Source organism: Panthera pardus, unplaced genomic scaffold (genome assembly GCF_024362965.1).
Source record: "Panthera pardus isolate Hobbes unplaced genomic scaffold, ASM2436296v1 HiC_scaffold_3, whole genome shotgun sequence".
In the NCBI taxonomy this organism is placed as follows: Eukaryota; Metazoa; Chordata; class Mammalia; order Carnivora; family Felidae; genus Panthera; species Panthera pardus.
Window position 1 is genome coordinate 48,694,349 of NW_026526876.1, and position 15,559 is coordinate 48,709,907.

Below are 15,559 nucleotides of genomic sequence, written 5' to 3' on the forward strand. Positions count from 1 at the left end.
GCTCTACTTAAGAATCTCCAGTAGTTCATAGTAAAAAGGTTAACTTCTCTCATATAGTATTTTTAATAAGCCAGAATATCTTTTGTCTCTTTTTTCTTTCTTCCTCCCTCCCTTCCTCCTTTTCCTCTCTGTCATGCCTTCATTCATTCATTTCTTTTGAGAGGAGGATGAAAGAATAGCACATGATTATTGCACAGTAACATGGATAGCAGACTACAGATGAGTTTTTACATACCTTCAACTTTATAGTGCAGGATTTTGAAACGCAGCTTTATATCAGGTTGCAGCACTCTTACTAAATACCACTTTCTTCTCTTCTTTTTTTAAAAAATTTTTTTAATGTTGATTTATTTTAGAGAGAGAGACAGAGTGTGAGCGGGGGAGGGGCATAGAGAGAGAGGGAGACAGAATCCAAAGCAGGCCCCAGGCTCTGAGCTGTCAGCACAGAGCCTGATAAGGGCTCGAACTCACAAGCCATGAGATCATGACCTGAGCAGAAGTTGGGCGCTTAACCGACTGAGCCCCCCCAGGTGCCCTGACTTTCTTCTCTTCTTATTTTCACTTTTCTTCTAATCACCACCAAAGCCCTTTCATTGAAAGCATTTATTTTGCCAGCATGATTGGGCCACTCGTGTAATGCCATGCATATTGGAGAAGTTTTTACCTTAATTCTGGAACTGGTTCTTTTTTCTCTCTAGGTTTGCATTTTTAAGAAGCACAAGTAATACATATTTAATGTAAAAATTAAAAGTTAGAGAAAAAAGAAAAATAATAAATTAAGTCACTTGAAATCCCACTAATCCAGATTCAGCATTTTGGTGAATACTTTTTATACTGTTTTTCCCCAAATTATGAAATGAATGAACTTTTTTAGTTGTATTTTGCTTTCTTCACTTTATACATTGTGAACAGGTTTTCATTGCAGTACATGCGGATATATATCCTTTTCTAATGTTTTTAACCTCACCTCTATTATTTGTCCTTTATATTGTTTTTAACCTTTTGTTCTTTAAAAATGCTATAATGGGGGTGCCTGGGTGGCTCAGCCAATTAAGCATCTGACTTTGGCTTGGTCATAATCTCACGGTTCATGAGTTCGAGCCCCACTTTGGGCTCTGTGCTGACAACTCAGAGCCTGGAGCCTGCTTCAGATTCTGTGTCTCCCTCTCTCTTTGCCCCTTCCCTGCTCATACACTGTTTCTCTCTCTCTCTCTCTCTTTCAAAAATAAACATTAAAAAAAAATTTTTAATGCTATAATGAACTAAACTTCTTTTACTTTTGTGCATATGGACAATTTTCCTAGAAATAAAATCACCTCGTAAAAGAATATGTATTTTTAAGACTTTAAGTGGAATTTGAAAGTCTTGTATGTGACTTTGAAATTGCACTGTCTTCTTGCCTGATTTAGTTGGTCAAATGAGTAGGAGGAAACCAGTTCTTTCTGTTGTATTTGGTTAAAGGTTATATTTTATAAAGTTTGGCTTCAAAATGTACTTAGGTACTCCTTGACACAGTTTCATAACTTTAAAAATTTTGCCTTTTCCTCCTTGTCTTGGATTGCTTTACGTAAGAAATTCACATTGGCAAAATATAACACTCTAGTAAAGCAGAAATTAATTCTGCAAAATATTTGATGTGTACCATTGTTTTTAAATTCGAAGTTCATTATACTATCCGAAGTAGAATGACCCTCCCCAAAGTATATTTTTTCATTAAAGTGGAATATTTTCATCTTTACCAGTTCTAAACCATAACCACAAACATTTGTTGAATTTAATTTTAAATTATATGCTCTGATTAGCTTTGATGGTTTTATTTACGCTAATTTTATTGCTTTCTTAATCAGCTCTTATTTTAGAGGAGATTGCAATTGACTGTCATAATAAAGAAACTGAACAGAGGCTGCTTCAAGAAGCTCATGATTTGCACCTGTCTTCACTCCAACTAGCTAAAAAAGCTTTTGGGGAATTTAATGTACAGACTGCAAAACACTATGGAAACCTTGGAAGACTTTACCAGTCAATGAGAAAATTTAAGGTAAAAGCCTGTTTTACTACATTTTTCTCTTACTAAATAATTTTAGGTAATAAAGTCCAGTCTTAAATAACAAGTCTTAAATAATACATCATCAGTAATCTTAACTATTTAAGTGTACATTTAATGGGGTGGCTCAGTCAATTAAGCATCCTATTTCGGCTCAGGTCATGATCTCATGGCTCGTGAGTTCGAGCCCTGTGTCAGGCTCTGTGCTGACAGCTTGGAGCCTGGAGCCTGCTTCAGGGTGTGTCCCTCTCTCTCTGCCCCTCCCTCACTCACCCTCTTTCTCTGTCTCTCAAAAATGAATAAACGTTAAACAATTTTTAAAAATAACAGAGTGTACATTTATTTTACTCCTACCTTATTCCATGAAAAAATTGAGAAGATAGCTAGTGTAAAACAACAGAGTCAAAATATAAACAAAATTCAAAATCCAGACCCTGGAAAAATAAGACTACATCAAAAACCATAAAGGCTATTATGGTTATTATAGTTAGACTTAAAACATAGCTGTTAGCGGGGCATCAGGCTGGTATACAGGGAATGTCAGATACTAAGGTGTTATTAATTGTAATGATAAAAATTTACTGAATTCTCTTTTAGAATTTTGGGTTATAAATTCTTAATCAAGTGTATTACTTAATCAAGTAATAATAATAAAATAATTTTAATGTTAATTTCTTCTAATAATTTTTTATTACCAGGACAAGTTTTCTCATCATTTTTGGCATAGGACACTATTACTGTCATCAACTAAGTGTGTAACTTCCCAAAGTAGTAATGCTGCGCATAGGCGACTTTTGGATTAACATAGTATGGTTTCTGATCTGATTATGTTATGCCATCCATGTTTTTGGCATTTAGAAGAATCTTGCTTGTTGGGTAAGAATTGTTAACATAAGAAAGAATATAATCTAATGCTAATACAGCTTCATTTTTTTTCAGGAAGCTGAAGAAATGCACATCAAAGCAATTCAGATTAAAGAGCAACTTCTTGGTCAAGAAGATTATGAAGTAGCCCTTTCCGTGGGACATCTGGCTTCTTTATACAATTATGACATGAATCAGTATGAAAATGCTGAGAAACTTTATTTGCGCTCTATAGCGATTGGTATGTTATTTTAAAATTTTGTTAGTCAACTGATTAGAAATCAACATATCAACATGTCCTATATGTTGTGTAGGGAAGTGTAATTACTAAGACTTCAGTGAGTTTAGAGCTGCTAAGGATATCCAGAAACCACTCAAAACTCATCTGAAACATTGGCTAAAGATGATTTATTAATGTTGAAGCCAGTAGCAAGAAGTATGACAGTTTAGGCAGAGTGTCAAGGATAGGCAAAAGCAGTAATTCTAAACTATTTGTGTAGTTACTGCTCCCTCCGCCTCCCTTTTCCTGACTTTTAACATCATAGATGTTTACCTGTTTTTGATACAATAGAATCATACAATGTATATTTTTATATGTCTGGTTTCTTTTTGGTGAACGTGAATTGTGAAATACATCTGTGTTGTTCCATATCACTGTTGTTTATTAATTTCCAGCGCTATATTTTATTGGATTAGTGTATCATTATTTATCCATTCTGCTGTTAATGGATATTCAGAACATTTGGATTGTTTCCATTTTCAGGCCTTTTACAAAATAAGATACTGTGGCCATCATCTAAGGTGCCTGTTAAAATTCTTCCCTGTTTTGGGGCACTTGGCTGGTTCAGTCAGTAGAGCATGAGTTTGAGCCCCATACTGGGGGTAGTGATTACTTAAAAAAAATTCTTCCCTATTTTTATATTGAATTGCCTATCATTCCTTACTGGTTTATAGAAGATCTTTATATACTATGGATGCAGCAAGCCCTTTGTTGGTTATATGTGTTGCAGGTAGATAACTTTCACTCTGTTGCTTGTTTCTAAATGGTGCCTTTCAAAGAACAGAAGTTCTTAATTCTAATGTAATCGAATATATTTATCTTGTCTGTGGGTACGCAATCTCATTAGTTTCTCATTTATCCTAGGAAATAAAACCAAGCCACCTTATTTAAAGAATTGAACTTGTGTTGTCTTTAAGAACCTCTTGTTGCTTCATTATTTGAGCTTTCTTTCTTTCTTTCTTTGTGTGTGTGTGTGTGTGTGTGTGTGTGTGTTTTACTTTCAGGGAAGAAACTGTTTGGTGAAGGCTACAGTGGACTAGAATATGACTACCGAGGTCTCATTAAACTTTACAACTCCATTGGGAATTATGAGAAAGTGTTTGAATATCACAACGTTCTGTCTAACTGGAACCGGTTGCGAGATCGTCAGTATTCGGTGACCGATGCTCTTGAAGACGTCAACACCAGCCCCCAGTCCACTGAAGAAGTGGTACAGTCCTTCTTGATTTCTCAGAATGTGGAGGGACCGAGCTGCTGAGGGAGTACCTCAGTTAACTAATTTACCTTTTCCCAGATTCCAGGGAATTCATACTGTGAAATCAAAACCATGTTGTTTTTTGGGGCTGGAATTTGCATTGAAACACTGGTCCAGTCCATTGACCCTATTTGGGTGATCCCTATCTTGCAGAGTGTCCGTAGGAATAAGCATATATTCAGTTATATTCAGCATGTACCGCATGTATAAGTAGTCTGGCCCATATTTTCAACCTAGTAGAACAAACAACAGGAAATCTTTTTGTTGTTTTTTTTTTTTTTTCATTTAAAAAAATAATTCATTTTGCAGAAAGCCTGAAAAGAACCCCTAAATAAAACTATTTAAGAGTTTAAAAGAGTTGCATTCTTATTACGTAAGGATGATTTTAACAACTTTTTAACATATAATTCTTCCTTGTGGAGGTATTCAATACTGTATTGTAAAGAAATTTTATGGGGAAAATCTTTATATGCAGTATGGAAAAGTTAACACAGCGCTGATAGAAGAGGGACATCCTGACTTAGGTTTGGCCACCTTACCCACGGAAGTGGATACAGCCACTCCAGAGCTCTCTTACAAGAGAAGGACTGTCAGATTCATCTGAACTGGACCAGTGTTGATCTGTAAATCATAGAAAAGCTGACAGACCAGCACTTTTATTAACCCTTTGGTTGTGTTGGGGTTTTTTGGTACAACAATGCAAGATGCTCTGATAGCATTTGCTGACAGGACCAGGAGGACCTAAAATGGACCAGCCTAATCTAGAAAGGGGTTATTTGGACCAGAGGCTTTAGGTTATTATTTTAGCCCCTGCATATACTTTTATCAGTAGAATGTTTCATTTAGATATATGATGAAAAGTAATAATGCAAAACTTATATTCATGTAATTAGACACGAAACTTGGGAAATTTGGCAATTTCAGTGGCATATCTTTAGTCAGTGTGCACAGATGGCAGTGCCATAAGCAAGTCTATAAATATCTGCCGCAACCAACCCCCTCATTTTAAATGTTACCCTAATAATCAGTGCAATTAACAAGTATATTGGCTAAGAGTCATGAAATAATAGCTCATGTTTGGGAGGGACTTTTAGGTTACTATGTGGTTTGTGGGGATTCATGAAAAAATGAATGCCCAAAAGAAGCAATTCTTCTGAGATCCTTTGTTTTTATGGTAATAATAGTACAACTGGGTCGTTTTATTTGAACTTCAAGAGTCAAATACAAAGATCCCCTAATTATATATCTATTTCACTAACTTGTCTTCCTTTTATTGGGTTTTGATTTTTTAAATTTTAACCCAGTCGGGTTATTTAATGTTGAGATAATTAATATTCAAATTTGGGAAGTTGTAACATGTAGCAATTCAAGAAACAAAAGGTCTTTTGCTGTTACCTCAGTTCTTATTATAGTGGCCTATTGGGTGCCTCTATAGTTAAGAATCAGGGTTTTCCCCCCTATTTTCAGGGGTTCATGACTTGGCTGTTAGAGATGTTACTCTTGGCTAATGCTTGGAGTAGTCTGTGGGTGAGTGAATGTGTGTTGAATTTTGGTTTTCTTTTAACATGCACGTTGGGGTTGGAGGGGGGAAGAAATCTAAACTGCCACATTGAGTACAGAAAAATTAATTAGAGATTTCAGATCAATTTGATTTTAAACACTTTTGAACTTCGCAAATCTAATCTTGTTTAAAACTATAATTTGCAGTCTTGTTAGTTATGAGCCAGTGTTTTTAAGACCCCAGGAGGGGATTGACTGGGGGAGGTACGTAAAGAGATGAAACAAGCCTGGACCCTAGGATTATAACTATGATTTCAAAACCTGAGTTTATTCCTCAAATTGAATTAGTTTCTTTTTAATTTTAAAAGGAGTACATTGGCACACCTGCATCTCCCCTCCCAGCTCATTGCAGTCTAATGCCAAGAGGCACCTCTTTGTTAATTACCAAATAGTCTGTGACCAAGGACTAACATTTTTTAAGTTACTCAGCTCTATCCTCGTGGGCCTATATATTTAATACCTCCAAAGATATTTTCAGGATAGGCTTTGTATACTTTTGTTGGTTATTTAGAGTCCTGTGGTATGTTTGTGGTATAGGAATGTCATGGTAAATTGTTTTTCAATAAATATTTTGAAACTCACGTTTCCATACGAAGTTTTTTTTTTTTTTTTTTTTTTTTTTTTGGTAATCTGTATTTTTTGGTTTTGTGCACATACAGCATTTCCTATGATAAAATCAAGCAAATGACTTAAGGCCTCATCCTCTCTTAATTCAGTTTGAGCTATAAAGCAACATGATATTTAGAAGCCTAAGATCACAGGGTGATAATGTTAAGTGGCAGCCAGTTTTTCTAAAAACCATTGGTAGTTTCCCTTTATTACCACTGCTTTAATGTAGTGTTCTGTAAATCTGTTTGATTTAATGCAAACACTGTAGGATGAGAAAAGAGATTGCCAGTTTCTGTTAATGATCTAACAATATGTTATTAATTCTGGTTCTAATGAATAATACCCTTATGATTTTAAGTGTGGGATTTATCCTTTTCCTAGGGATGTTTAGGGTAAATTAGAGAGGTGAATGTCACCATGATTTATGGGGTTAAAAAGAATCTCAAAGAAAGAAAAGAATAAAATTTACCTCACAATAACCAATAGCTTGCACAAGCTTTTCACATAGGGTGGGGTTAGGTGTAAGGAAGCCTAAACCAACCTAAAGATATTTCTGAAAGTTCAGCAAAATAATAATGGGCCTTTGGTCTCATTCTTCCTGACTTTCTTTCCTCTTACCCAGTCTTTTTCCTAAAGTTTGGTGCTATTCAAGTTGGGTGCATCAGGGGGCTCTACAAATACTCATGTGCTACAGATTGTCAGTCACTCCAGCATCCAGTGTAACAGAACTGATTGGGTTTTTTAGAACACCATATTTAAGGGTTCCCAAAGCTGACTTTGCCCTAGGCTTTAGGACCTCTATTGTCATCAAAGCTCTGTCTCTGCTTGGTTAAAAACAAACTCACCATTGCTCTGTAGTAACCCTTGTGCAGTATGTGCTCATTAGTGAAAATAAAGGATTTGACAAAGGCCTTTGTTCCCAGCCTGTTTGGGAAGAGTTCATAATGTTGTGAAAATTAAGTACAGAGGCTGCAATCTTATACATAAATGGGAGTGCCATTTGGTAGCTCCTTACGTGCAAACAGAATGCTGAACAGTAAACACACCTGAAACACAATTGAAGCTTGTGGCCGTACTTTACGAATTGAAACAACGGTTTGCTTAGTAGCAGGTATTCTTAACTACCACTTGGTCTTTATTTTTCTCCCCAGAATTTGTAGCCTTGCTGCTTGCAAACTCTTCCTTTCCTGGATGGCAAAGTTACTACTGGAAAAATACTTATTTATATAAGTATAGACTTTTTTAAGAGTTTTATTTTTGCTTTAAAAATTAATGTATATATTTCACCTCTTGGCTTTGGAGGACCTCAGTTCTTGCTAGGAAAAAGAAAATTTTTTAATCTGACACTTGGATTACTATCCAGCTTGAACACTAGTAGTTGTATTGTCCACAAATCTCAGGAATGTGTTAGGCAGAAAACTGGTTTTACCCTGTTGGTGATCTGAAGGAATGTGCTTTAGGATTTATTAAATAATACTATTCTTTAATTGCAATCCTAGGTATCTATAGCATGAGTGGCCTTAGTGAGTTTGTTGAAGTGCACATTTTTTTCAAAAGTAAAATTTAAGATTAAAAATATATGCTATATATAGATATCTAGAAAACCTGGTTTGTGGTGCACAAATTAAGTGTTGGATCACTAAATAACTGTTGCAGGTACCATTTGTGTAACATTACTCATTTCTGTATATTCCTTTTATGGAAAGATATGTTGCCATGGTAACTAAAACTTTTCAATTTAGTTCTACTTTTATGATGTGAATGAATGCTACATTTTATTAAATATTACCAAGTCAGTACTATTTTTATACTTTATTAAGCAACAGGGGATTTTAGGTTAGTAGACTCAAAAGCTCTTAATGAAACAAATTACTAACAATTCTTTACATGAAAATCCCCACGAATAGTGCCACAGTAATTTCTATAGAAATATCTAGGGTCATTGATAGATTTTTTTTAAGACGATTCTTCATTGTGTCAGAATGACCTTTCATATCATCCTTAACACAAACTTGTAGTGCCCACCATTATGTGTAACCATTGAACCATACTAAGTATGTTTGTAACCAGCATTGTGATATATTCTGTACTTGTATTGCTAAAAATGAATTATTGACCTAATAAATATAGTGTTCCTGCATTCATAGTGTATCTGTTTCGAATGTAGTTGTGATCACTTTTGGTCAGGACTTGGGATTATTATTGCAGCCTGTCTTTATTAGAGAACAGTGTGAGAGAAGCTGTTGGAACCAGAACAAAGTGCTCTTGTTCAAGAAAAATAAGATGTGTGGCAGAGGAGACACGTGGTAACAGCATCTGGAGATGGTGCTCACGAAGGTACTTGGAAAAGACAAGGTAGTACTTAATGCAGGAGGTGATTAGTCTTTACAAAAGTAACTACACCATTTTCCCTAGTCTTCTATCTCTGAAGCTGAAGGCGGGTGAGGAGACCTGTTGAAACTCTGCTGGCAATAGTGGAGAGAACCCTGGATTTGGGTTTCAGTTCCAGCTCTGCCTCTGAGCAGTAAGAATCTGAGATCCGTCATTATGAACCTCTTTGTGTTTCATTTCTTCATGTGAATGGGGGGGGGGGGGGGTGTCAAAATAGGTCTTTTAAAACATCTGCCATGAAACAACATGAATCTTAAGCACTCAGAACAGCAAGTACAGGAAATGACACCAAATTTTAAATTACTATTAAGAAAATTAACATTTAAAAAATTCCACCTTCACTTGCAATAGCACTGGTTTTATCTCGACTGCCACCTTCAGTGATACTTGTAAAATTTTTCCTTTTACATTCCATGACTTTGAACATGCTGTTCTCTCTTTCATATGGAATCTCATTTTCTGCCTAAACTTTAATTCATCTGTCAACCTCAAAGGACAAGGAAGCCTTCCCTGAAACTTCCCTGAGTTGCCTCTTCTTGGTACTTAAGCAGCATTTTATTTAAAGCTTTGCTAAAGCCATTACCATATGATCGTGTAACTCAAGAATTAAAACTTCCCAGCTTATAAACATTGCTGATTTGTGCATTTAACAAATTTAACATAGAGTTTACTCCTTGACAGATACTCTTCTTTTTTTAGAGAGAGAGATTTTTGTGTGTGTGTTTTGTTTTTTGGAGAGAGAGGGCTCAAGTGAGCAAGGGGCAGAGAGAGAGAGAGAGAGAGAGAGAGAATATCGTAAGCAGGAGTTTAAGCTTGACATGGAGCTCAGTCCCACAACACTGGGATCATGACCTGAGCTGAAATCAAGGGTCAGACACTCAACTGACTGAGCCACCCAGGTGCCCCTGACATATTATTCTAAGTGTGTTAGCAAACCACACTCACTTACTTTATAGACATTTATTTTTGTAGTTTGAAAATTCAAGGCAAACTCATCAGTATATATATCCAAAATATATAAAGAACTTCTACAACTCAGTACCAAAAAACAATCCAATTGAAAAATGGACAGAAGACATGAACGGATATTTCTTCAAAGAAGATATACAGACGGCCAATAGACACCTGAAAAGATGCTCAACATTATCATCGGAGAAATGCAAATCAAAACTACAATGAGGTATCACACCACACCTGTCAGAATGTGTGCCTGGGTGGCTCAGTCAGTTGAGCAACTGACTCGATTTCAGCTCAGGTCATGATCCTGGGGTTGTGGGATTGAGTTCTGCATGGGGCTCTGTGCTGAGCATGGAGCTGCATAAGATTCTCTCTCCCTCTGCCCCTTTCCCCTGCTCATGCTCTCTATAACAAAACCAAACCAAACCCAGAAACAAGCATTGGCAAGGATGCAGAGTAAAAGGAACCCTCTTGGGGCACCTGGGTGGCTGTCTTGGTTAGGAATCCAACTCTTGGTTTCGGCTCAGGTCATGATCTCACCATTCAAGTTCAAGCCCGGCATCAGGCTCTCTGGAGAGCCTTACAACGTGGAGATTCTCTTGCTCCCTCTCTTTCTGCCTCACCCACCCACACATGCATTGTCTCTCAAAAATAGATGAATAAACTTTAAAAAAGGAACCCTCTTAACACTGTCCATGGAAACACAAATTGGTGCAACTATTGTGGAAAACAGTATGGAGGTTCCTCAAAAAATTAAAAATAGGACTACCCTATAATCCAGGAATTGTACTACTGGGTATTTACCCAAAGAATACAAAAACAATCAAAGGGATATGTGCTCCCTGATATTTATTGCAGCATTATTTATAATAGCCAAACTATTGGAGCAGCCCAAGTGTTCATCAGTAGATGAATGGATAAAGAAGATGTGATATGTAGATATCATGAGATTGCATCATATATATATATATATATATATATATGAATATTATTCAGCCATAAAAAGGAATTAAATCTTGCCGTTTGCGACAACATGCATGGAGCTGGAGAGGATAATGCTAAGCAAAATAAGTCAGAGAAAGACAAATATCCTAGGATTTCACTCATGTGGAATTTAAGACAAACGAGCAAAGGGGAAAAAAAAAAAAAAGACAACACAGTCTCTTACTATAGAGAACAAACTGGTGGTTACCAGAGGGGAGGCAGGTGGGGGACTGGGGGAAACAGCAGATCAGAATTAGAGTACACTTATGATAAAAACAAACAAAATAACATGCTAGTTAAACATTAATAGGAATGTGGTTAGATACTCATAGATTCAGTTAATAAACAATATGCAGAAGATCAAACGATTGAAATTATTAAAATACCAAACTGTATGTTTATGTAGAAATAACCAAGAAACATGAATATAGGAAAAGCCCATGGTAAATAACTAGTGATTACTTTATGTAAACAAAAAAACCCATACATATTTATGTAAAAATATATGTGAAACCATTTTTCTCAAAGTATATTCATTATAAAAATATATTGACAATGATCACCTTTGGAAAGAAGGAGTAGGGGTAGAATTCTAATAAGGGAGGAAAAACTTTTCATTTTGTAACTATCTTTACATTTTAAATATTTTTACTAAGAAAAATTCTTGTAACTGTATAACCAAGAGATAAGTACATTTAAAATATTGGCACATTTCTCTTTTTTTTTCTGTATATGTGTATTTCACATTTCATTCATGTTTCATATGCATTTTGGTATCCAGCTTTATTTCTATCAAACTGTTTCCCTACACTATTATATATGGAAAATGTTATTTTTAATGACAACACAGTATACCACCATGTGGATGGACCATAATCTATTTAATGCATCTTCTATTGTTGGAAGTGTTATCTATTGCTTTACAGCAAATTACCCCCAATTTAATGGCTTAAACAAAAAATATTTATGAATTAACAATTCCTATGGAACTGGAATTCAGGAATGGCTTAGCTGGGTGGTTCTGACTTAGGGTGTCTCATGAGATTGCATCAAGATGGCACCAGGACATCTGGGTGGCTCAGTTGGTTAAGCATCCGACTTTGCCTCAGGTCATGATCTCACAGTTCATGAGTTCGAGCCCCATGTTGGGCTCTGTGCTGACAGCTCAGAGCCTGGAGCCTGCTTTGGATTCTGCCTCCCTCTCTCTCTGTCCCTCCCTCGTTCACGCTGTCTCTCTCAAAAATAAAAAGGTTTTCAAAAAAAGATGGTATGAGGGTTGCAGTCATCCTAAGACTGGTCTACAACTGAAGGATCTATTTCCAAGATCTCTCCCTCTCATGGCTATTGGCATGTCTTAGTTCATTGTCACATGAGCTCTCCATAGGGCTGTTTGAGTGTCTTCATGACATGGCAACTGACATCCCCCAGGACAAGTGATTCCAACAGAGAGAGCAAGACAAAAACCACAGTATCTTTAGTGATCTACCTGGAAGTCACACTGACCATTTTCACCATATTCTGTTCATTAGAAGTTGGTCACTAATGACAGCTCACACACAGGGAAGGGGAATTATTCCCATGCCTTGGAAGGAGCAGTATCAGAATTTGTGGATATACTCGAAAACCACCGTACTAGATAGAGTTTTTCCCTATTGTAATTACCTCTCTTAATGATTATGCTTGACACTAGAGCTTTGTGCACATCTCAGATTCATGTCTTATAAATTCCTCATAATGGAGTTGCTGAGTCCAATTTTGACACACAGTGCCAGGTTGTATTAATTTCCATTCAGGTTGTAATATATCAGAATTCTTATTTTTCCACACCCACAGCAACTCTGGGCTTTATAATTTTTTTCATTGCCAGTGTGATACAAAGAATCTCATTCTTTTCATTTGCATTTCTTGGATTAGTGCAATAAGAGGATGTGTTTTAGGTTTGTGAACCACTGACTTTTCAGAGACTTAGAAGTCTCCTGCTGGCAAACAATGCCCCGTATCAGTCTTTTTTTTTTTTTAATGTTTTTTTTTTAATGTTTATTTACTTTTTGAGAGAGAGAGAGAGACAGAGCACGAGTTGAGGAGGGGTAGAGAGAGAAAGGGAGACACAGAAGTCAAAGCAGGCTCCAGGCTCTGAGCTGTCAGCACAGAGCCCAACGCGGGGCTTGAACTCACGAACCACGAGATCATGACCTGAGCTGAAGTCGGACGCTTAACCAACTGAGCCACCCAGGTGCCCCATCCCCCTGTATCAGTCTTATGTGCATCAAGAGCATTTCCTTATTCCAGAACATCTTCCATGACTCTGATACTCCTGTTCCAGTTCTCTGGAAACTTGTCAGCTATCTGGAGTTCAAGACTTGAATTGGATTCTAGTCTGCCCCTTCATCCCACCTCCTTATAGAAAAACAATCCTAAGGGAAGGATCTGTTTTGGGGCAAGTTTCTAGGCTTACATCAAGGCTGAAGACTATCCTCTGTTTTAAATCAGGAGGATTATAGCTCTTTTAGAAATAGGAGAGAGGCAATGGATTAGCTAATCTTTTGAAACTTTTTATTAAAAGAAAATTTCAAATATATGCAAAAGTAGAGAACCTGGGATAAGGAATTGCCTTGTACCTCTCATCCAATTTATAAATCCATGGCCAATCTTGTTACTATTCCTTCATCTGCTATGGACCCTGCCTTTGCCGCTGGATGGATTTATTTATTTATTTATTTATTTGTTTATCTATTTAAGTTTACTTATTTATTTTGAGAGAAAGAGAAGAGGGGCAGAGACAGAGGGAGAGAGAGAGAGAGAGAGAGAGAGAGTCCCAAGCAGTCCCTTCACCATCAGCACAGAGCCCAATGCAGGACTTGAACTCATGAACCATGAGATCATGATGTGAGCTGAAATCAAGAGTCAGATGCTTAAAAGACTGAGCCACCCAGCTTCCCCTACCACTGGATTATTTTAAACCAAATCCCAGACGTCTACAAATAATACATTGTTTATCTCTAAAACATACTTTAAAAATACATAACTCCAGGGGTGCCTGGGTAGCTGAGTCCATTGAACATCTGACTTTGGCTCATCAGGTCATGATCTCGGGGTTCTTGAGTTCAAGCCCTGCATTGGGCTGTCTGCTGTCATCACAAAGCCTGCTTCAGATCCTCTGTCCCTGTCCCTCTCTGCCCCTCCCCCACCTCCCTCTCTTTTTCCTCTGCTTGCTTTCTCTTTCTCAAAAATAAACACTAAGGGGCGCCTGGGTGGCTCAGTCGGTTAAGTGGCCGACTTCAGCTCAGCTCATGATCTCGCGGTCCATGAGTTCGAGCCCCGCGTCGGGCTCTGTGCTGACAGCTCAGAGCCTGGAGCCTGTTTCGGATTCTGTGTCTCCCTCTCTCTGACCCTCCCCCGTTCATGCTCTGTCTCTCTCTGTCTCAAAAATAAATAAACGTTAAAAAAATAAATAAATAAACACTAAAAAAAAATTTTTTTTAAATACATTAACTCCAGCAGAGAGCTTCTCCTCTACAGTTCTGCCCGCTGCTCCCTTGTTTTATTCAATAAACTTCTATCTCCTTTTTAAAAAGTACATAACTCCAAAAAGTTATTACCATACTTAAAAATATTTAGTTATGGGGGCGCCTGGGTGGCTCAGTCGGTTAAGCGTCCAACTTCAGCTCAGGTCATGATCTCGCGGTCCGTGAGTTCGAGCCCCACGACGGGCTCTGTGCTGACCGCTCAGAGCCTGGAGCCTGTTTCAGATTCTGTGTCTCCTTCTCTCTCTGACCCTCCCCCGTTCATGCTCTGTCTCTCTCTGTCTCAAAAATAAACGTTAAAAAAATATTTAGTAATACCTTTACATCTTCAAGTAGTCAGTTCATGTTTGATTTCCCTGTTTTATAGATGTTTCTGTGTCATGTTTATGTTTGTTCTAATCAGTATGTAAACATGGCCCTCATTGGCCATATCTTTTCAGTCTCTCCTAATCTTTAGGTTCCCTCTCCCCCACCCAACTTTTATTTATTAAAGTAAATGGTTCATCCATTCAGTAGATTTTTCCCATAGTCTAGAAATGTGGATTCTGTCCCCACCCATAGTGTCATTTAATATGTTTCTCAGTCCCTTGTATTTCCCATGAACTGGAAATTTGATCAAATTCAGGTTACATTTTCTTTTTGCAAAAATATTGCTTAACTGGAGTGCCATAATGTCTGGTTATTTTTCTTTATGATATTCAGATTGATCCATGAATTCAGATATTCTTTACTGTTTAACTTGACCAGTAGGTTTTTAATATCAATGATGACTTTTCATTTCTAAAAGTTGTACTTGGTTCTTTTTAGAATCTGTCTATACTCTTTTCCTATCATATGATGTTTTGCTTAATTTTTAAAAAATAATCTCTACACCCAATGTGGGGCTTGAACTCACAACCCCAAGATCAAGAGTCACGCTCTACCAACTGAGCCAGTCAAGTGCCCCTTATCATACACTGTTTTGTTATTGTAGTATATTTTTCTCCTTTTTCATTAAAACCCTACATGGACACACAGATCAATGGACCAGAACAGAATGTTCAGAAATAGACACAAATAAATCAGGAATTTAAAGTATCATAAGAGTGACA

General features: G+C 37.0%; 2 protein-coding genes across 2 annotated transcripts in view; one reads left to right on the top strand and one right to left on the bottom strand.

Moving 5' to 3' along the window:
* Window positions 1-8,752, top strand: part of APPBP2 (amyloid beta precursor protein binding protein 2) — a 51,708-nt gene extending 42,956 nt beyond the window's left edge. The window contains exons 11-13 of the mRNA XM_019431081.2: window positions 1,848-2,038; window positions 2,984-3,149; window positions 4,193-8,752. Of these exons, the coding sequence (XP_019286626.1) occupies window positions 1,848-2,038; window positions 2,984-3,149; window positions 4,193-4,446 (611 nt within the window). The 3' untranslated portion in view covers window positions 4,447-8,752. The remainder of the gene's footprint in view (window positions 1-1,847; window positions 2,039-2,983; window positions 3,150-4,192) is intronic.
* CHCT1 (CHD1 helical C-terminal domain containing 1) overlaps window positions 1-15,559 on the bottom strand; it is a 73,335-nt gene that overhangs the window by 42,245 nt on the left and 15,531 nt on the right. The window lies entirely within an intron of this gene.